At 45.3% G+C, this 23,592-nt stretch overlaps 2 protein-coding genes across 2 annotated transcripts in view; both read right to left on the bottom strand.

Moving 5' to 3' along the window:
- Positions 1-23,592, bottom strand: part of LOC130297923 (gastrula zinc finger protein XlCGF26.1-like) — a 73,392-nt gene that overhangs the window by 24,243 nt on the left and 25,557 nt on the right. The gene's annotated exons all lie outside the window — the stretch shown is intronic.
- LOC130297901 (DNA damage-regulated autophagy modulator protein 1-like) lies at positions 3,536-4,527 on the bottom strand. The gene is made up of 2 exons (XM_056550749.1): positions 4,346-4,527; positions 3,536-4,259 (listed from the first exon to the last, which is right to left on the bottom strand). Exons 1-2 carry the CDS (start codon positions 4,468-4,470, stop codon positions 3,659-3,661), a joined length of 726 nt encoding a protein of 241 aa, XP_056406724.1. The 5' UTR covers positions 4,471-4,527; the 3' UTR covers positions 3,536-3,658.

Below are 23,592 nucleotides of genomic sequence, written 5' to 3'. Positions count from 1 at the left end.
ATACACATACCCCTACACAGCCCCCCCTCCCCAAAAAAATGAAAAACGTCTGCTACGCTACTGTTTCCAAAACGGAGCCTCCAGCTGTTGCAAAATAATAACTCCCAGTATTGCCGGACAGCCATTGACTGTCCAGGCATGCTGGGAGTTTTGCAACAGCTGGAGGCACCCTGTTTGGGAATCATTGGCATAGAATACCCCTATGTCCCCCCCTATGCAAATCCCTAATTCAGGCCTCAAATGCGCATGGCGCTCTCACTTTGGAGCCCTGTCGTATTTCAGGGCAACAGTTTTGGGACACATATGGGGTATCGCCGTACTCGGGAGAAATTGCCTTACAAATTTTGGGGGGCTTTTTCTTCTTTAACCCCTTATGAAAAGGTGAAGTTGGGGTCTACACCAGCATGTTAGAGTAAAAAAATAAATTATTTACACTGACATGCTGGTGTTGCCCTATACTTTTCATTTTCACAAGAAGTAAAAGGGAAAAAAGACCCTCTAAATTTGTAATGCAATTTCTCCCGAGTACGGAGATACCCCATATGTGGGCGCAAAGTGCTCTGGGGGCGCACAGCAAGGCCCAGAAGGGAGAGTGCGCCATGTTCATTTGAGGCGATTTGCACAGGGGTGGCTGATTGTTACAGCAGTTCTGACAAACGCAAAACAATAAATATTCATATGTGACCCCATTTTGGAAACTACACCCATCACGTATTATAATAAGGGGTACAGTGAGCATTTACACCCCACTGGTGTATGACAGATTTTTGGAACAGTGGTCTGTGAAAATGAAAAATAAAATTTTTGATTTGCACAGTCCACTGTTTCAAATATCTGTCAAACGCCAATGGGGTGTAAATGCTCACTGCACCCCTTATTAAATTCTATGAGGGGTATTGTTTCCAAAATGGGGTCACATGTGGGGGGGGTCCCCTGTTCTGGCACCATAGGGGCTTCCTAAATGGGACATGCCCCCCAAAAACCCTTTCAGAAAAACTCACTCTCCAAAATCCCATTGTCGCTCCTTCCCTTCTGAGCCCTCTACAGCGCCCGCCGAACACTTTACATATGCATATGAGGTATTTCCTTACTCGAGAGAAATTGGGTTACAAATTTTAGGGTCATTTCTCTCCTTTTACCCCTTGTAAAAATTCAAAAATTGGGTCTACAAGAAAATGTGTAAAAAATGAAGATTTAGAATTTTCTCCTTCACTTTGCTGCTATTCCTATGAAACACCTAAAGGGTTAAAACACTTACTGAATGTCATTTTGAATACTTTGGGGGTGCAGTTTTTATAATGGGGTCATTTATGGGGTATTTCTAATATGAAGACCCTTAAAATCCACTTCCAACCTGAATCTTGAGAAAAATTGGAAAATTGCTGCGGAACTTTGAAGCCCTCTGATGTTTTCCAAAAGTAAAAACTTGTCAATTTTTTTATGCAGACACAAAGTAGACATATTTAATATGTGAATCAATATGTAATTTATTTGGAATATCCATTTTCCTTTCAAGCAGAGACTTTCAAAGTTAGAAAAATGCTAAATTTTCAAAATTTTCATGAAATTTTTAGATTTTTTACCAAGAAAGGATGAAAATATCAGTGAAATTTTACCAATAACATAAAGTAGAATATGTCACGAAAAAACAATCTCGGAATCAGAATGATAAGTAAAAGCATTCCAGAGTTATTAATGTTTAAAGTGACAGTGGTCAGATTTTCAAAAAATGCCCAGGTCCTGAAGGTGAAAATGGGCTGGATCATGAAGGGGTTAAAGGAGTAGTCCAGTGCTGAAAAACATCCCCTATCCCAAGGGTAGGGGATAAGTTTCAGATTGCGAGGGGTCCGACCGCTGGTGGGCCCCCGCGATCTCCTGTATGGGGCCATGGCTCGCTGGCCAGATAGCGCGTGTTGACCACCAGACGAAGCGGCAGCCGACACGCCCCTTCAAAAAAAGTGCTATGGCAGAGCCAGAGATTGCCAAAGGCAGAGCTGCATCAGTCCCCCCAAAAATTTGAGTTCCTGGATTTAAATATCTATATTCCGGATGGCTGTTTGCATACTGACACCTATTTTAAGGAACTACCTCGACTTTAACAGTTGCCATCGGAAACAATGGAAGAAGAACATTCCATTCGGTCAAATGAAAAGAATCCGGAGGAATTGTTCTTCCACACAAAAATGCCATCAACAACTAGATAACCTGGAGGATCGTTTTAAACAAAAAGTGTATCCCAAACCCCTTATACAAGGAGCACGCCAGAGAGTGGACGAATTAGAACAAAGTGCTTGCTTGGAAAATAATAAACAGGGTAATGCAGAGGGAGGTTATAATGATTCTGGTTTTCTAACTACCGTATATACTTGAGTATAAACCGACCCGAATATAAGCCAAGGCCCCTAATCCCCCCCCCCCCCAAAAAAAAAAAAAATAATAATAATAATAATAATAATAATAATAATATATATATATATATATATATATATATATATATATATATATATATATATATATATATATATATGTTATTGACTCGACTATAAGCCTAGGGTGGGAAATACCTCATCCCCCCATGTAATCATCCAGACCCCCGTCATCATCCCCCCCCCCCTTCATCATCACCGCCTGTCAATCCCTTCATCAGTGGTTTTCAACCTGCGGACCTCTAGATGTTGCAAAACTACAACCCCCAGCATGCCCGGACAGCCATCGGCTGTCTGGGCATGCTGGGAGTTGTAGTTTTGAAACCTCTGGAGGTCCGCAGGTTGAATACCACTGCGGCCTTCATCATCATCCCCCTCCCTTTCATCATCACCGCCTGTCAATCCCTTCATCAGTGGTCTTCAATCTGTGGACCTCCAGATGTTGCAGAACCACAACTCCCAGCATGCCCGGGCATGCTGGGAGTTGTAGTTTTGAAACCTCTGGAGGTCCGCAGGTTGAAGACCACTGTGGCCTTTTTGTTTTGTACTCACCTCCCCTTGGCAGGAAGTTAGGGTGAGCTGGTCCTAGTGATGTTGCCTTGACGACGACGCACAGGGACGTTGCGCATGAAGAGGGCCCTCCGGTGAAAATGGACAGCCCGGAATGACTATCCCTCCCCACCGGACGGTCCCTGCAGCATAGATGGCCCGGACCAGCTCACCCTAACTTCCCGCTGTGGGGGGGAGGGGTGAGTACAAAACAAAAGAGGGGGGGGGGGGCCTGGATGATGACAAAGGTCGAAATGGTCTTCAACCTGCGGACCTCCAGAGGTTTCAAAACTACAACACCCAGCATGCCCAGACAGCTGATGGCTGTCTGGGCATGCTGGGAGTTGTAGTTTTACAACATCTGGCGGTCTGCAGGTTGAAGACCACTGAAAAGGGATTGACAGGCAGAGAGATCACTCGAGTATAAGCCGAGGGGGGCGTTTTCAGCACGAAAAATGGTGCTGAAAAACTCGGCTTATACTCGAGTATATACGGTAGGTATTACACGTCACACACCAATATTTTTTTTACATTTTTTTTATTTTTTTGTATAGGTAATATTACCAGCTCATATTATTTTTTTGTATAGGTAATATCACCAGCTCATATTATTTTTTTTATGGTTTTCCCGTGTCCTGTGCAGTATCTCTCCCAGAAGTCCACTTGATGGCCCCCGTGGTGGTCTACACCCCGAAGTCATCAATTCTTACTCTAAGAGAGAGTTTGCAGCTGTTCCTGGAGACGGTTAACATTAACCTCTGCATGGTGGAATAATAGGTCACGATGTTTATCAGGATCAGTAGAAGCATCACCCACTCGATGATTATGGTGGTGATTTCACGGATCTCGTCCCAGTCTTCATCATCATAGAATAATTCCTGTAATGTTTTATATCCAAAGTAGAAAATTGCGCAGGTAAAAGTCAGGCCACAGCAGGTGCATCTACTATGGCGGATGACTTTGTTTGCTCCTGGTAATTTATACATCTGGATGGACTGCCCAAGGTAGTATAAGGCTTCACATGTAATGGAAATTATCGTGCTGACAAAGTGTATCCTGGGATATTCTTCGGGGGACAATACATGCATGACAGCTGTACCAAAACAGGAGGCCCACACAATGGCGAGCAGGATCCTCTGGATCAGGACCTGATGACCCCTGAACTCTTCAGTATGCATAACCATATACTTATAAATAAGAAAGGTTAGTACCAAAGTGCCAATGGATGTCCCTATGAAACCAATTCTCAATAATATGTTTTCGGGAAAGAAATTTCCCACGTCACTGTGAAGGAAAAGAAACCAATGTTATTGTGGATATTTCCTCACTCCCAACCCATGAAATAAGAATCTTGTGCTTGTTTATCTTACCTGATGTGCATCAGTGGCGAGGCGGCATGGCCGAGGACGACCGTCACGATGTAGCTGGTGGCAAGCCAGGCCGCACACCAAAACGCCAACAGAAGGGGGATGAACCCCAAACCTTTTAGCTCCATCTCAGTCAAGAAGAAGAAATAGAAGTTGCTAATCGCACTGTAACAATCTACAGAATGAAGGATCGGGCGGCTGTCAGTGGAATGTCAGGACTCCAGCTGTCTATGACATCACATGTCTGATGTCACGATGACTGCTTGTTTCTTAGAGCTGCCATGATTTAGTATCTGCTATGGACAGAACCTGATGTTGCTACTATGGACCTTACAGACCCCAGAACCCAAGTAATTAGTGCAGGGCCTCCATTTTGATCATCTCATATTTCACATTATTTGAGTTCCAGGGCTCGGATACATTTGCACCCTCTATAGCAGTGGTCTCTAAGCTGTGAACCCCCAACCGCTGCAAAACCACAACTCCCAGCATGCCCGGACAGCACCTTTGCATAAGGAAATAGTCTAATTAAACTTTTCTGATATATAGACTCCCCGACATCTCCAAGGATAAGCATCTAAGGGTCTCGTTCGATCTTAATGTTATACCTTTTTTCAATAACATCGATGATTCCAAAATGTATGAATATAGGAATAATTCCATATAAGATACAAAAAGTTAGCATCCTCCATTTCTGGAAAAGTTTCTGAGTTGCCCAAAGCAACCAATCAGATTGCTTCCTTCATTTTTCAGAGGTCTTTTCAAAAATGAAAGAAGCAATCTGATTGGTTGCTATGGGCAACTGCATAACTCTTCCTCTACACTGGTTTTGATGAATCTCCCCCATAGAGAGAGATTTATCAAAACCTGACCAGTGGAAAAGCTGCTGAGATGCCCATAGCAACCAATCAGATTGCTTCTTTTATTCTTGAAAAAGCCTATGAAAAATTAAAGAAGCGATCTGATTGGTTGCTATGGGCAACTCAGAAACTTTTCCTCTGGACAGGTTTTGGGTTTTGATAAATCTTCCTCTCTGGGGGAGATTCAGCAAAACCAGTGCAGATGAAGAGTTGTGCTGTTGCCCATAGCAACCAATCAGATTGCTTCTTTCATTTTTGAAAAGGCCTCTGAAAAATGAAGGAAGCAATCTGATTGGTTGCTATGGGCAACTCAGAAACTTTTCCAGGAAAGTAAAGTTTAACCACAACCAGGGGCGGATCCAGAGTCTAGTCTCGGGAGGGGCACTATTAGAGAATTTTGTATTGGCGGACAGAAAATAAGGTGTTTCTTAACCCCTTAAGGACGCAACCCTTTTTCACCTTAAGGACTGGGCCCTTTTTCGCAATTCTGACCACCGTCACTTTACGAATTAATAACGCGAAAACACTTTTACCGAATATTCTGATTCTGAGATTGTTTTTTCGTGACATATTCTATTTTATTTTGGTGGTAAATTTTCGGCGTTACTTGCATCCTTTTTTGGTGAAAAATCCCCAAATTTAATGAAAATTTTGAAAATTTTGCATTCTTCTAACTTTGAAGCTCTCTACTTGTAAGGAAAATTGATATTCACAATAAATTTTATTTTTCTTCACAAGTACAATATGTTCACTTTATGTTGGCATCATAAAATGGACATATTTTTGCTTTTTTTTTAAATTAGAGGGCTTCAAAGTAGAGAAGCAATTTTCAAAAGGGACAGATGTTACAGAACTACAACTATTTAAATAAAAACAAAAAAAAAAAAAAACGTATAGGGTTCCCCGTATTTTCATTCTCAGCACAATACCATCCAAACAGCAACAGCCTGACGTTACCAGGGTGGGCGGGGACCATTGTTACTGGCCCTCCCAAGCCTAAATAACGCCAGCCTGTTACCGCCTAGGGCCAGGAGCACCATTTTTGATGCTCCGGGCCTGTTGGTACCGGCTCTTCCCGGCACCCCTGTGGCGGTGGGTACCGGGGTAATAATTGGGGGTTAGCGCTAGCTGTTTTTGGGGCTAGCGCTAAGCCCTGGCTTAGTAATGGATTCAGTCAATAAGACCAGCTTCCACTACTAACCCTGAAAATTCATTAAAAAAAACACATTGGAAAAATTATTTTCTTTAACCCCTTAAGGACGCAGGACGTAAATGTACGTCCTGGTGAGGTGGTACTTAACGCACCAGGACGTACATTTACGTCCTGTGCATAACTGCCTGTGTCATGCGCGGCTGATCCCGGCTGCTGATCGCAGCCAGGGACCCGCCGGCAATGGCCGACGCCCGCGATCTCACGGGCGTCCGCCATTAACCCCTCAGGTGCCGGGATCAATACAGATCCCGGCATCTGCGGCAGTGCGCGATTTAAATGAACGATCGGATCGCCCGCAGCGCTGCTGCGGGGATCCGATCATTCAGAACGCCGGACGGAGGTCCCCTCTCCTTCCTCCGTGCGGCTCCCGGCGTCTCCTGCTCTGGTCTGTGATCGAGCAGACCAGAGCAGGAGATGACCGATAATACTGATCTGTTCTATGTCCTATACATAGAACAGATCAGTATTAGCAATCATGGTATTGCTATGAATAGTCCCCTATGGGGACTATTCAAGTGTAAAAAAAAAAATGTTAAAAAATGTAAAAGTAAAAAAAAAGTGAAAAATCCCCTCCCCCAATAAAAAAGTAAAACGTCAGTTTTTTCCTATTTTACCCCCAAAAAGCGTACAAAAACATTTTTTATAGACATATTTGGTATCACCACGTGCGTAAATGTCCGAACTATTAAAATAAAATGTCAATGATCCCGTACGGTGAACGAAAAAAAAAAAAGTCCAAAATTCCTACTTTTTTAATACATTGTATTAAAAAAAATTATAAAAAATTTATTAAAAGTTTTTTATATGCAAATGTGGTATAAAAAAAAGTACAGATCATACGATTAAAATGATACCCTACTTATATAGGTTTGATTTTGTCGTACTTCTGGAAAAAGTCATAACTACCGTATTTATCGGTGTATAACACGCACCCCCATTTTAACAGGGAAATTTAAGTAAAAAAAATAAAATGTAAAATAAATGACTTGGACTAAATGCCACATCATCTCCCCAACTTCGTTTTCTTCTGCACCTCAGTTTGGTCCCGTCCCCTCCAGGGCCACATCATTCCTTCCCTTTTATCAGTTCCTGTGCCACATTTACCCCTCTCATCACCACCCCCCATATCTCATCATCTCCCCATGTCTCATCATTCCCCCCTCATCATCCCCCACCCTGTCTCATCATTTCCCCCTGTCTCATCCCCCCCTCATCATTTCCCCCTGTCTTATCCCCCCTCATCATTTCCCCCCTCTTCCCCCATCATCCCCCCTCTCATCATTTCCCCCTGTCTCATCCCCCCTCATCCCCCCCATCATTTCCCCCTGTCTTATCCACCCTCATCATTTCCCCCCTCTTCCCCCCATCATCCCCCCTCTCATCATTTCCCCCTGTCTCATCCCCCCTCACCCCCCCCATCATTTCCCCCTGTCTCATCCCCCCTCATCCCCCCATCATTCCCCCCTGTCTCATCCCCCCATCATTTCCCCCTGCCTCATCCCCCCATCACCCCCCCTCATCATTTCCCCCTGTCTCATCCCCCCATCATCCCCCCTCATCATTTCCCCCCTCTTCCCCCCATCATCCCCCCTCATCATTTCCCCCTGTCTCATCCCCCCTCATCCCCCATCATTTCCCCCTGTCTCATCCCCCCTCATCCCCCCATCATTTCCCCCTGTCTCATCCCCCCATCACCCCCCCTCATCATTTCCCCCTGTCTCATCCCCCCTCATCATTTCCCCCTGTCTCATCCCCCCTCATCCCCCCATCATTTCCCCCTGTCTCATCCCCCATCATTCTTCCCTCTCATCATTTCCCCCTGTCTCATCCCCCCTCATCCCCCCATCATTTCCCCCTGTCTAATCCCCCATCATTCTTCCCTCTCATCATTTCCCCCTGTCTCATCCCCCCCTCATCATTTCCCCGTCTCATTATTCCCCCATCATGTTCCTCCTATGGCATTCAATGGTCTTCAACCTGCGGACCTCCAGATGTTGCAAAACTACAACTCCCAGCATGCCCGGACAGCCAACTGCTGTCCGGGCATGCTGGGAGTTGTAGTTTTGCAACATCTGGAGGTCCACAGGTTGAAGACCACTCTTCCCCTTTCCTTACTTGTCTGCACTTCGGCTGTCTTGCGGGGTCAGTGAAGCAGATGAGTTACGCTCTCTCCCGGCTCCTCTGCACGGCATCACGGAGGTCACTTTTCGGCGGCGACTAAAAAAAAAATAAAAAAATTAAAAAATAATAAAAAAAAAAAAAACGTGTGTGGTTCCCCGTCTTTTCATTTCCAGCCAAATACCAACCAAACAGCAACAGCCTGATGTTACCAGGGTGGGTGACGACCATCGTTACTGGCCCTCCCCAGCCTAAATAACGCCAGCCCGTTACCGCCCAGGCCCAATTGCGCCATATTTGGCACTCTGGGCCTGTTGGTATCGGCTCTTCCCGGTACCCCTGTGGCGTTGGATACCGGAGTAATAATTGGGGGTTAGTGCTAGCTGTTTTTGGGGCTAACGCTAAGCCCCGGCTTAGTAATGGACTTCGTCTACAAGAGGGCTTCCACTACTAAGCCTGTAAAGTAATAACAAAGAAAAAAAAAGCACACACAAGTTAAAACATTTTTATTAGGAAAAACACTCCCCCACAGCCCTCGTTAACCATTTTATTAAAAGAAAAGAAAAAAATGCAGGTCATCGTCGTAGTCCACCGATTCCCATGTAGTCCTCCGCATTCACGTATCTGAAAAGAGAAGACAAACACAAAAAAAATGGGTTATTACCTGGAGAGCCTAACTTACCACCCCCGTTCCAGCTCCGTCATCTTTCTGCATTGCTAATAGTCCAGTGACGGAGCAGGAACGGAGGTGGGTAAGTGGCCTTGTGATCACCGTATCCAGCCATCTATACATGTGACTGTATACTACATTAACGTAGCAGAGCGCAACTGCCTCTGCTACTTTTGCAAAACTACAACTTCCATCCTGCCCGGACGGCCTTTGGCTCTCTGGGCATGCTGGGAGTTGTAGCCCCTTCACTTTATGACTAAGCTAAGCTACACCCCACGCTAAACTCTCTAAACTACACTTGATCTGCCTGTAAAACTAAGTTAGCTACACTACACCCGTGTACAACTACACCAACTATGCTAGAACTGGACTAACACTGCACTACGCTAACTACTCTAAGACTACGCTGCGCTCACTACTCTAAGACTACGCTAACAATACACTATGCTAAATATACTAAAAGTATGCTAACACTACACTAAAAGTGCACTAACACTACACTACGCTAAAAGTACGCTAGCACTAAGCTACGCTACAATTGCGCTAACACTACGCTATGCTAAATAAGCTACAACTGCGCTAACACTAAACTAAAGCTACGCTAAAATTGAGCTAACGCTACGCTAACTACTTTATACCTGTGTAAAACTACAACTCCCAGCATGCCTGGGCAGCCTTCAGCTGTCTGGGCATGCTGGGAGTTCTGGTGCCTTCACTGCACTACAACTCCCAGCATGCCCGGGCAGCCTTCAGCTGTCTGGGCATGCTGGGAGTTGTGGTTCCTTTGCTGTCTAATCTTAGCTAAACTACAACTCCCAGCATGCCTGGGCAGCCTTTAGCTGTCTGGGCATGCTGGGAGTTGTGGTCCCTTCGCTGTCTAATCTAAGCTTAACTACCACTCCCAGCATGCCTGGGCAGCCTTTAGCTGTCTGGGCATGCTGGGAGTTGTAGTCCTAAACTACAACTCCCAGCATGCCTGGGCAGCCTTTAGCTGTCTGGGCATGCTGGGAGTTGTAGTCCTAAACTACAACTCCCATGCTGGGAGTTGTGGTGCCTAACCTCCTTTCACTATTAATGCTAAACTATGCTAAATTACAACCTACACTAATGTACGGCTACGCTACCTACCTATGCTATTTGCGTAGTGCTGCGCATGCGCAGTACTACTTTAGCGGCGCCCGCTGCTCTACTTTCTGTTCCCCATTCCCTGAGAGTTAACGGGACGGGGAGCAGAGCAGGGGAGGAAAGCGGTTGTCAGCGCTATCAGGCATAGGGATCCTGATAGCACTGTCGAGCGATCGCGCTGGTGGGTGACAGGCTGATAACGCCGCTATCGGGCATAGGGATCCCGATAGCGGTGTCGAGCGAGCGCACTGGCGGGTGACAATAAAAGTATTAGCTTCTGTGGCCCAATACCGCTCTCGGAATTGGGCCACAGACACCATGAGAGCTCCGTACAGCTTCGGGCTATTACAGGGAGAGATCCTGTCCCTGTGATAGCCCAATTGAGACTGTCGTGAGCTGCGATGCCTGATGATTAAATAGGTCACGTGACACTCGCCCCCCCCAGCCCCCGCAGTAACCAATGGTTGGGGGGTGTGCGAGTGTCAGCCTATAGAATGTGATGGAGGCGGAGCGCTCGAGCAGGGAAAACTGCTGAGTCACTCCATCACAATCTATGGCAAATCACAATCTACGGCACTGCACCGGCCCACAAGGGAGGAGGATTGGACTCGTAATGAACCAGATATATATATATTAGGATAAACCCCCCTCATGGGGCAGCACGGGGGCTCAGTGGTTTGCACTGTTACCTTGCAGCACAGAAGACAACATCTGCAAAGAGTTTGTATGTTCTTCCATGTTTGTGTGGGTTTCCTCCGGTTTCCTCCCACACTTCAAAAACATGTGACCCCAATGGGGACAGTGACCAATATGAGTGTACAGGACTGAGCAAAAAGTCCACTTTTTATCCCTCACTTGATTAAAACTTAACTTTTAATTAAACAATAAAGTGGGTATATAGAGCTATAAGTGATTTTAAAAAATCCAGCATATTAGCACCACATGTATTAGTGTACTTGTTGTCCCTAGGGACCAACTAAATATAGAAATCTACTCAGCGCATCTGCAGAATGCGCTGATTAAGGGTGCTTATGCTGATAATTAAAATGCTACCACACTGTCCCTCCTAACATGTTTCGCCACCAAAGTGACGTTAGGAGGGACAGTGTGGTAGCATTTTAATTATCAGCATAAGCACCCTTAATCAGCGCATTCTGCAGATGCGCTGAGTAGATTTCTATATTTAGTTGGTCCCTAGGGACAACAAGTACACTAATACATGTGGTGCTAATATGCTGGATTTTTTAAAATCACTTATAGCTCTATATACCCACTTTATTGTTTAATTAAAAGTTAAGTTTTAATCAAGTGAGGGATAAAAAGTGGACTTTTTGCTCAGTCCTGTTGGGCTGAGTTGAGGTATTAAATAAACATATGTTTAGTCCACCCCTCACTAGGGTCATTGATCCTTGTGATCATTATTTTTGAGTCTATCTATTAGAGGAGTTAATCACTCCAATCCTTTGACCCTGCACTGAGTGCATTTGTGTCATGGCTGGAGGATTTTTGTCTTCAGGTCCTAATATTGATAATTTTGTGAGTCAAGCAGCTCATGTATTTTCCAGTAATAGGCTACCGTTGGACCAAATAGATATCTGGTCTGCGTTTAGGGATTTACAAAAAACATATAAACAGCATTTACGTTCTTGGTGGGAGGTGGCTAGCTTGGAAACTTACACCCAACAAAAAATAACATATCGTGGGTTACGTATTAACATTCTACCTAATTCTCATCAGGAGGATATTGAGTTTATAGCAGGTTGGCAAAACCTCCTGACGGATTGTACTATTCGTATGCAAGAATATCTTCTCAATTATGAGAAGCAAGTGTTAAGGAGAACAGGGGCACAACTTGAGAAACAGATCGCAGAAATACAAGTCTTTAAAACAAGTGTGGAATTCAGCAATTTGGAGTCCAAATTGCAAAAACATATTGAGTCCCACCAGCAAGAAATTAAAGAAAGAAAACATCGCAAATATATACGCGACAAACGTGATTTTGAAACAGGGGTGATTTACATTAAAAGGAATAACAGTTACAATTATAACCCCAACCCCTACACTGATATCTCAGAATCTGATATTTCTGAATCCGAGGACTCCAATAAAGGGAGACCCAATAATTACACAGATAATAGAGGACGCAGAAGAGGGGGAAGAGGGGGTTATTCACGTAGACAACCCACACGTAAATCACCTGTCAACACAAGATCTGGTGAATCAAGATGTCCCCCCGGCCAAAATCCAAGCTTTCAGAACCCGAACAACATGCAAGGAGGATATATACCACCTGTCTCTGGCTCATCCTCCTTTTTACAGTTAACACCGCTAGCACACCATCCCGTTGCGAATATAGCACCACCAGTTTCGGTATCAACATCAGCCACAACGGCTATGACTGGTTCAGTAACCACTGGCGTAGGAGCAACAGCAGCAACTCCCTCTTTTTTAGGGATGGGAATAATATCTCGGGACAAGATGATGGGGCCCAACATGTTTTGACACCTAGGACCCAAGATTTACAGATTTATAATTTATCCTCACATCAACTGACTGAGAGTCAAATAAGGGTGTTACAGAAAGGGTTATCATTTACCCCTACACCGAGATTCAAATCCTTTGAATGGGTTAAAGATATTAATTTGTTTGGGAGGAAACTGGCTCTACATAAGTTTCACTTAAATTTGTCAAGAAATGGGATTAATAATGATCAAAGAGAAAGAGAAGCCATTCAAATTTTGGAAGAGTTAGAGAGAGAAAATGAGGAAGGAGTAGTGATGGATCCACCCTTCTCGAGTCTACGTCCTAGATCGACGATGACTCCTAGTCTATCCCAATTCTCGAACATTGACACATTTGTAAACATGGTCTGTCAAGAAATAACAGAGTTACAACCTAATACTAGATTGGATAATCTAATGGAAGAAGAGAAAAGAGCACTAAGAGAATTGGCGAACAATGACTCCCTTGTCTGCAAACCAGCAGACAAGGGAGGTAACATTGTTCTTTTAGATAGAGATGATTATAAAAGGATGGTAATGCAGTTATTGGATGATAGATCCACCTATATCATCCTTCCCAAGAACCCTATGGAGGATTTCAATAAAGAATTGAAGACAATATTAATAACAGCGAAAAGTGAGAATTTGATTTCAGAGGATGAATTTAAAGTTCTGTATAACCCTACACCAACTATTGCAACAATGTACGCACTTCCTAAGGTGCATAAGAAAACCCGACCTATTCCCGGTCGTCCCATCGTTTCGGGAAATTACAACCTGACTCAGGGAATCAGTTTATACGTAGATCAATTCCTTGCACAATTTGTAACAAGTCTACCGTCTTATTTGCGGGATACCAAAGATGTAGTTACGAAACTACAAGAATTGACGTTTCCAGTAACAACACTTATTGCTAGTTTGGATGTGGAGTCCCTGTATACGAACATCTCCCATGATTTAGGAATTCAAGCCACTGAATATTTTTTGAACACTAGGGGTACTCACTTTCACCGTCACAATGAATTTTTGTTAACACTTTTACGTTTTTTACTTACACATAACTTCTTTCTATTTGATCGTAAATTTTATTTTCAGATTAAAGGCACCGCAATGGGCACGACTTGTGCACCTAATTATGCTAATTTATTTTTGGGGTGGTGGGAGAACACGATAGTTTTTTCTGAGTTTTCTGATTTTACTAATCACATTTTATTTTGGGGGAGATTTATCGATGATATTTTGATTTTTTGGGATGGCACTATCACTGAATTTAATTCATTTGTAACAGCATTAAACACAAATAGTATAGGTATGAAATTCACTTCGGAAATTCACACTAACACGATCACTTTTTTGGATTTGGTTATATCACTTGATTTAGATTGGACAGTACATACCAACATACATAGAAAAGAAACGTCCACCAACAGTTTTCTCCACTGGGATAGTTTCCACCCCCCTCCCCTCAAAAGAGGGATTCCGATAGGCCAGTATTTACGGGCTAAGAGAAACTGTTCAAGTGAGGAGGCCTTTCAGAAGGAATGTAAGGAGTTGTATGAGAGATTCCTGAGTCGGGGTTACCCCAAAAAGTGGCTCCATAGAGCCTATGCCAGAGTGAGAGCGACACCACGTAGTTATTTATTGTCTAATCAATCTAGAAGTACTAATGAATCTGGAAAGGTCATACGCTGTATTGGCACATATGACTCTAACAATAATCAAGTGGTAAGGATATTGAATAAATTTTGGCCCTTACTTATGAGTGATATGGACCTCAGAGAAGTATTACCCCAAAGACCAGCAATAACGTATCGCAGAGGACGAAACGTGAAGGAGTCTCTTGTTCATAGTTTCTACTCTGAGAGCAATATGCAAATGTGGCTGAAGTCACCAGCTACTGGTTCTCACCCCTGTGGAAGTTGCACTTTTTGTAAGTTTATGCCTAGAACAAAAGAATTTACTAATCCGGTGGATAATAAGAGCTATAAGATTCAGACCTTCATAAATTGTCAAACGACTGGGGTGGTGTATGTGGCCCAGTGCCCATGTCCGAAATTATATGTGGGTAAAACTATTCAACAACTACGGAGGAGAATATCCAAACATCTGAGCACAATTAATACCCATATGGATACCCCTCTGTCCAGACATGTTAGGGAAGTTCATAGCGGTAATGTTACCCTGTTAAAATTTTGGGGCATCCAAAAGTGCATTTTAGGTCCACGACGGGGAAATCTGAACCGTAAACTTCTCAAGGAAGAAGCATTTTGGATTTTCAAATTGAAATCTAGAAGCCCGTTAGGTCTGAATGAAGGCTTTATATTTTCAGCCTTCTTGTAAAGCAAGACATTTTCGTAAAGTGAGACATACCTCCAGCAGTGACAGTTTACTTATACTAATATGTGTATTGATAATAGCATCGATTGTTGAGCTACGCCCACAATACATTATGACAGTCTCCCTTCCTGTTTTTCCACAATTTATATATTTTTTGTTTTGTTCTATGTGTATGAAGATTATGGATTCTATTTATTGCAAATTTCACTTGGATTACTTACCTTACAAATGTGGAAACATGCTTGCATTTGAGGTGTACTCTTTGATACATACTTTGCATGTTTATACTTTTATAAACCATTGAGTTTGCTAGATTAATCCCTTCACACTGCAATTTGATTTGTGAAGGTCCACCCAGGATTTATTGCTGGCCAGCAACCAATCCTTGAATAAAGGTCCAGTATATAGTATGAGGCATACACACAATAAAGGTAGATGTATATGGGATATTTGGTTTATTACCACCATATCTAGTATTGTATATGGAGCCTCGTTAATCCTAATCCTAATTCTTTGTACACAATATTTTATAAACAAATCCTATATGATTGACAGTTGCCTGCCTTTTCCCCCCCCCCTCCCCCCTTTCCTTATTGGGATGTACTTACCTGGTAATGGATCCAGAATTGTAAAAAGGAATAATTATATTGTTAAAAGGAATAATTTATTGGTTCCGATACAATGATTAACAGAACTTTTGCAGGTTGGATTAAGCCATTATTAGTGAGTACCCCTTTAAACTTAGTCTTCCCTCATGCATGTTAAATCTGCAGTTACCCCTCTCCCAGTTCTAAGTTTTCCCGCATGCGCGTTTTCATTCTGGCCACTACGTTCTATTTTCTAAGTTTTTTCGCATGCGCGATTGATCGGTGTACGGGCACTTGCGCTAACTCATGTAGTGACGTTTTTTGTTTACAATTCAGAGCGCAAGCGTGGCTTTTACACAGGCGCATTAGGGACCTGCCGTGATTCAGCGCAGAAGGAACCGGAACTGACGGAGCTCCGTGAGTGGCGATGAATTGACCTATCAGATTACAGTTGGGGAAGATAGACAGGCAATTTAACGTATACCTTGGGAGGTTAGTACCTGCCCAGGTGTTATTATTGTGATTGGCTAACCTAATAATCCTGGCAATTGAGTAGGTGAACTGCCAATCTTATTGATAGTTCCCTATTGGAGGGTTAAACACAGGAAGGGGCTGTAACCTTGGTAAGGGAGGTTATATAAACCCTCCACGCGGCGTTCTTATAGCCATTGTTCCCTAACCTCTGAAGACGTCACTTTGGTGGCGAAACATGTTAGGAGGGACAGTGTGGTAGCATTTTAATTATCAGCATAAGCACCCTTAATCAGCGCATTCTGCAGATGCGCTGAGTAGATTTCTATATTTAGTTGGTCCCTAGGGACAACAAGTACACTAATACATGTGGTGCTAATATGCTGGATTTTTTAAAATCACTTATAGCTCTATATACCCACTTTATTGTTTAATTAAAAGTTAAGTTTTAATCAAGTGAGGGATAAAAAGTGGACTTTTTGCTCAGTCCTGTTGGGCTGAGTTGAGGTATTAAATAAACATATGTTTAGTCCACCCCTCACTAGGGTCATTGATCCTTGTGATCATTATTTTTGAGTCTATCAATATGAGTGTACAGCGCTGCGGAATCTGTGGGCGCTATATAAATAAGGAATTATTATAAAGGAATCATCCTCAATTATAATAGACAACCCCAATTATATTAGACACCCCCCCAATTATAATAGACACACCCCAATTATATACACATCCTCAATTATAATACACCCCCCCAATTATAATAGACACATCCCCATTTATAATAGACACATCCCCATTTATAATAGACGCCCCCTCAATTATAATAGACACATCCCCATTTATAAAGGAGACACCCTAAATTATAATAGACACATCCCCATTTATAATAGACGCCCCCTCAATTATAATAGACACATCCCCATTTATAAAGGAGACACCCTAAATTATAATAGACAGACCCAAAAAATAATACACACCCTCAATTATAATAGACATACCCACAAATATAATAGACATATCCTCAATTATCATAGACACCCCCCCCCCCCCAAATATAATAGACATACCCATGACTATTAGTATGAGTTAAAGGGGTACTCTGCTGGAGAACATTTTTGTGCCAGAAAGTTAAACAAAACAAAATCTTAATACTTCCAGTACTTATCAGCTGCTGTATGCTCCACAGGAAGTTCTTTTCTTGTTTAATTTCCTTTCTGTCTGACCACAGTGCTCTCTGCTGACACCTCTGTCCATGTCAGGAACTGTCCAGAGTAGGAGCAAATCCTCATTGCGAACCTATCCTGCACTAGACAGTTCCTAAAACGGACAGAGGTGTCAGCAGAGAGCACTGTGGTCAGACAGAAAAGAACTTCCTGTGGAGCATACAGCAGCTGATAAGTACTGGAAGGATTAAGATTTTCAATTTACAAATCTGTTTAACTTTCTGGCACCAGTTGATTTAAAGCAAAAAAATTGATTGCGGCGTTTAAAATAGGAAAATAGCATTTCCAGCTGGCTGAGGGCGCTGATCAGGACCGTCATAACAAAACTGCGGGGTACCAAGGACACAAGAGGAGGGTCCCTCACCTGCCTCCGGTGCATCCGATCGATGATTGATTGCTCCAAGCCTGAGATCCAGGCTTGAGCAATCGACCACCGATAACACTGATCAATGCAATGCTAAGGCATAGCATTGATCAGTGCTGGCAATCAATGTACTGTATATTATAGTCTCCTAATGGGGGCAATAACATTGCAAAAAAAAAGTTAATAAATGTGATTTAACCCCTTCCCTAATAAAAGTTCAAATCACCCCCTTTTCCCATTTAAAAAAATAAATAAATGTAAATAAAAATAAATATAAACATATATGGTATCGCCGCGTGCGTAAATGTCTGAACTATAAAAATATATCGTTAATTAAACAGCTCTGTCAATGGCGAACATGTAAAAAAATTCCAAAGTCCAAAATAGCGTATTTTTGGTCACTTTTTATACCATAAAAAAATTATTAAAAATCGATCAAAAAGTCCGATCAAAACAAACATGGTACAGAGAAAAACTTCAGATCACGGCACAAAAAATTAGTCCTCATACCGCCCTGTACGTGGAAAATTACAGTTATAGGGGTCAGAAGATGAGAATTTTAAACGTATAAATTTTCCTGCATGTAGTTATGATATTTTCCAGAAGTGCGACAATATCCAACCTATATAAGTAGGGGATCATTTTAATCGTATGGACCTACAGAATAATGAGAAGGGGTAATTTTTACTGCAAAATGTACTGTGTACAAATGGAAGTCCATAAAAAGTTAGAAAATTGAATTTTTATTTTTATTTTGTCGCACAATGATTTTTTTTTTCCGTTTCGCTGTCGATTTTTGGGTAAAATGACAGATGTCATTACAAAATAGAATTGGTGGTGCAAAAAAAAAAAAAAAAAAAAAAAGCCCTCATATGGATCTGCAGGTGCAAAATTGAAAGGGTTATGATTTTTAAAAAGTGAGTAGGAAAAAACGAAAGTGCAAAAACGGAAAAAGCCTGAGTCCCCAAGGGGTTAAAGAGGTATTCCAGTTAAAAACTATTTTTTCACATCAACTGGCTCCAGAAAGTTAAACAGATTTGTAAATTACTTCTATAAAAAAAAAATCTTAATCCTTCCAGTACTTATCAGCTGCTGAAGTTGAGTTGTTCTTTCCAGTCTGACCACAGTGCTCTCTGCTGACACCTCTGTCTGTCTCAGGAACTGTCCAGAGTAGGAGCAAATCCCCATAGCAAACCTCTCCTGCTCTGGACAGTTCCTGACATGAACAGATGTGTCAGCAGAGAGCACATCCTGTAGTCCAGAGGAGTTCTGTGTGAGAAGCTGTCGGGTGTGTCTCTTTTGAGCTCCAGACATCCAGAGAAGCAGCATTTTACATCAAGGCTTTCCCAGGGGTGTGGCAGGCTCCCTGGGAGAACTTTCCTGCATGGAGCCTCAGGCCTCCATTCCCCGTTCTTCAAGGCTGGCGGGGGGTGGAGAGAAAACTGCTACAGCCATTGTTCCAGCCGGAGGCAGAAGATCCAGCAGAGTCTGCAGCAATGCAAGCTCTGCTCATCAAGCAACAGGTGCCAGCCAGAGATCTGGTGGTGGAAGGAAAACAAGGAGGAAGAGTTTGGAGATGTGGGCTGAAAGAGGCCCCAAAGAATCAAGTGAGACCTACTGCTCCCGCATGGCCGCACGCTTTGCGGAATACGACCGCTGCAGTAAAGAGCTCAGGCTTGCAAGAGAAGATCTGCGTGGGACTCAGAGTCTGGCAAACTCTGGGTCCAGAAGAAGCAAGCCTGAGCTGAAGAAAAGGATCACAGCCCTGAAAGCCCAGATTTCCAAGCTGGAGGAGAGGAAGGCAGAGATCCTGGAGGGCAGCGGTCTTCTAAGAGAGAAGCTGGCAAATGATGAAAGGTTTGCCGCCATGAAATCCCCAGGTAAGGTGGAGGTTGAGGTGGATGATGGGGAGAGTAGTGGCGGTGAAGATAGTGAGGATGGCAGTGAAGGAGTTAAGGAGAAGGTAGAGGAAGGAGCGCATGTGGTGGAGGATGCTGTGTCTGTTCCTATGCCCTGTGACACCCAGGACAGCTACATAGAGCCGGCCCAAGTGGCGCTCCCTGTGACTGACAGTGAGGAGGACGATGTGGAGAGTGAGGCTGGGGGTTTATTGAGGGCAATTGTCATGCAGGAATCCCCAGTCCACCTCCAGAATTTCACCTTCGGTGAAGATCAGTGCGAGGATGGAAAAGTCAGGCGTAAAGCAAAGAAGCAGAAGACCCAACAATCTGTGCAGTACATGTTCGTACCTTTCCAGCAGTCTGGGTCAGCTGCAAAGCTGGTTCAGGCTGCTGAGCCCCCCAAACTGCAAGACGCCGTTCCTGTGGTGGAGCGGGGCCAGCAAGGGGGGTATAGAATGGCGTCTGAAATGGCTATGGACGCAATAGATGTGAAGCCCACCCGTCCTGCCGGTAGGGAAGGGCAGGATGGGCTCATGTTGGGCAACTCTGGCGCTGCTGGGACGCCCCAGGGTGGCGGGGGGCATGTCCAAATGCCAGAGAAGAGCTATGCTGCCGTGTGCTTGGGGGGCGGTTCCCCGAGTGCTGTGGGCACTACCGACGCTGCTGGGTACTCTCCTGTGAGGGGGGGGGGAGTGTCCGGGCGTCGGAAGCAGAGAAAGGTCGGTCCGTGTGCTCGGGGGGCGGTCCCCCGAGTACTGTGGTTTCTGCGGGCGCTGCGGGGCACTCCTCTGTGAGGGGGGAGAGTGTCCGGGCGTCAGTGTCATCAGCAGAGCCTGAGCGGTCGGGCAAGCCTAGTGGTGGCATTGTGGGAGGAGCTGGGGTGCGCCCGGTGGGGCAGCCCCAGACTCAGGTGGTAACATCGCCTATGAAGGAGGAGCCATCAACGTTGACCCCAGCGGCAGCTAAGCCAGCAAGAAAACCTGTATTAAAACCGGCGGTACTACAAGTCCCAGCCAGCCCAGGATATGTTAGGCAGGAAGTGAGTGCAGGTTGTGAGAATGATGGGGGTGGTAGTGTTGTGATTGGGAGGAGTGTCAGTGGAGTGAATGATGGTGGGAGTAGTGGTGGTGTGAATGCAACATCTGGTATGGATGATGGGAGTTGTGGTGTGAATGGTGCTCCTGGGTCTGGGTCTGGTCCGGCTGCCCCCCCGGCAGTGACTGCTCCTAGGAGCTATGCCAGTGTTGCTGCCGGGGATTCGGTGGGGTCCCCATCTCCGTCCGGCCCCGGGGGATACTTGCAACAGCGCCTCCTGGAGGCTCTGCGTAGGGGCGACAGGTCGATGCAGGTAGAGGGAAGGGGTGAGGTCGACCTGTCTTTCTGGATAGAGAGGCACGGTTTGGGGGCTTTCCGAGAGCAGAATGGGGAGGTGGTCTGGTCCCTCCCGACACCCGGGCAGGACAATAACCGTAGGAATGTGGTCCGTCTGATTTGGAGGGGCGAGGATGCGTGCCCGCCTCGCGCTAAAGTGGTTGAGCTCCTCCTCCAGATGGAATTCAGGGCGAGTGACATCTTTGCCCTGATCCACCCCTACGGTTCGTCTGAGTTTGACGTCAGTTTTGTTCGGCCGGAGGGTCTCGAACTCTTCTGGTCAAACTACAAAGTGGCGAAGAACGAGCCCTGCTGGCGGGATTTTGCTGTAAAGGCGATTTCCCGTTAGAACTCAGTCAAGAAAGTGACAGTTTTGACCCGTAATGAGTCACTTTCTTGTTATGACATCATGACCTGGCTCGGTCGATATGGGGATGTGACGGACATGCCCAAGAAAAATTTGGATGAGCACGGGATCTGGTCCGGGGCCTGGACGTTTTCCGTCAAACTCAAACGTTCAGGTAGTACAGTTGCCCACATTCCGTCAGCCGCCTTCCTTGGACGTGACAGGATCCAGGTCTTCTACCAGGGGCAGCCTAAGGTCTGTCACAGGTGCGGCAGCCCCACCCATTTTAGCGCAGCCTGTACTGTACAGGTCTGTGCTTTGTGTGGTGGGGTGGGTCATCTGGCCGCATCCTGTAGGCAGATCCGGTGCCACCTGTGTGGTGTCCTCGGGCACCCTTTCAGCCGTTGTCCGAGTGCTTTCGCTCGTGCTGCGACTGCTCCGGCCGGGGAGAGCTGTGAAGTTGCCTCGGCTGGGGAGGGTACGAGCAGGGATGGGGGCACAACAGGGCTAGTGACGAGGATAAAGGGCCCCGCCAAACTAAGGCGGGAGGAAACTCGTAGGAGGAGTAGGGAGCTGGAGAGTGCCCAGGTGACTGGGGTAGCTCCGGCCCCTGGTCCTGAAGCTGGCCCTGTAACCACTGAAGCTCTGGGGGAGAATGTGCTGAATGAGGAGATCAGGAGGCTGCGCAGAGAGGAAGGCAATATGGCCGACCCTTCCGATTCCTCCCACTATGAAAGTGTGGATAAGGAGAGTGGGGAGAGGCCAAAAAAGAAAGACAAGGGCAAAAGGAAAGGGAGAAAGAAGAGGTCGGAGCCCTCTGTTAAGCCTTGTACTACGGGCCAGGTCCAAAACGGAAGCCTGACTGCCCCCCCTCTGATTGACCTGTCAAACCGGTACCTCGTCCTCGATACCATCTCCTCCCCCTCCTTGGAGGGGGAAGGTGAGGGCGGGGTGCCTAGGGTAAGAGAGCCTCTGGGGGGAACTGGGCCCTGTCCTGCGGAGGCACCTTCCTCGGAGGGCAGGGCTAGACTGGGGCCGGACGGAGACGGGGACCCCATGGACCAATCAGAGTCTAAGAAAAGGTCGAAAAGTGGTCCTGCCCTTTCCTCTTCTTCAGGGGATGAGGGGGCAAAAAAGAAGGAGAAGCAGAAGTAAAGGTGTGGCCGTCTAACTCAATCACCAATGATGGCGGCACTCACCCCATTGACGCTGGCATCTATTAACTGTGCCAGTATAAAGTCAGATACGGCTAGATTCGCAGCCTTCGATTTTCTCGGCCGTGTTGAAGCCGACATTTTCCTTTTACAGGAGACCAGGTTGTCAGATCTAGCCTCTCTGGTGAAAGCCAGAAGAGAGTGGAGGCGCGGGCCCTCCCACTGGTCTCTTGCGGCTGAGCCGTATAGTGGGGTGGCGTTCCTTTTTACCGCTCCGGTTGAATGCAGACGGGTTATTGAGTTAGGAATGGGGAGGTGCCTGATCTTAGATGTCCTCATGAAGGGACAAGAGCTCCGGCTCATAAACATCTATGCCCCACAAACAAAGCTGGGCCGTAAAAATCTCTTTATGAGGATTAAGCCCTTCCTTTTTACTAGCCGGCTGGTGATCTTTGGAGGGGACTTCAATAATGTCACAAGGTCCCAAGATAGGAGAGGCTCCAACGGTCCGCTGGATTGCGATAGTGTGGCCCTTAATAATATAGTTAGGGAAGCTCGCCTAGAGGATGCCCACATCCGGAGCCCCTCAGGCCACGCGGGTTTCACCTATCATCAAGGTAGTCGCAGGTCTAGGATAGACAGGTTTTATTTAAAGGAGGAAGCCGTCTCTTCCGCAGTGTCCGTGGTTGAGGTGGAGTTCTCTGATCACTGTATGATTTTGTTTTCCCTGAATGTTTCAGAGACCCCCCGGATGGGTAAAGGTTATTGGAAGCTGAATTCGTCCCTCCTGGAGGAAGCGGAGATAAGACAGTCCTTTGAGGATTTTCTTCAGAGTCAGGTACCTTTACTGGGCCTTTGTAGTAGTAAGTCAGAGTGGTGGGAGATATTCAAGAAGCGGGTTGCGGGGTTCTTCCGCCAGCTCTCGAGCCTCAGGTCCCTGAATAGGTATCGCCTGTATCAGGGTCTGAGGAGGAAACTCGAGTTTCTTGTCTCGACTGGAGGTAGTCGT

The sequence above is a fragment of the Hyla sarda genome, assembly GCF_029499605.1.
Source record: "Hyla sarda isolate aHylSar1 chromosome 1 unlocalized genomic scaffold, aHylSar1.hap1 SUPER_1_unloc_1, whole genome shotgun sequence".
Lineage (NCBI taxonomy): Eukaryota > Metazoa > Chordata > Amphibia > Anura > Hylidae > Hyla > Hyla sarda.
Note: the sequence above shows the minus strand (reverse complement) of the source record. Positions and strands in the feature narration are given on the sequence as shown.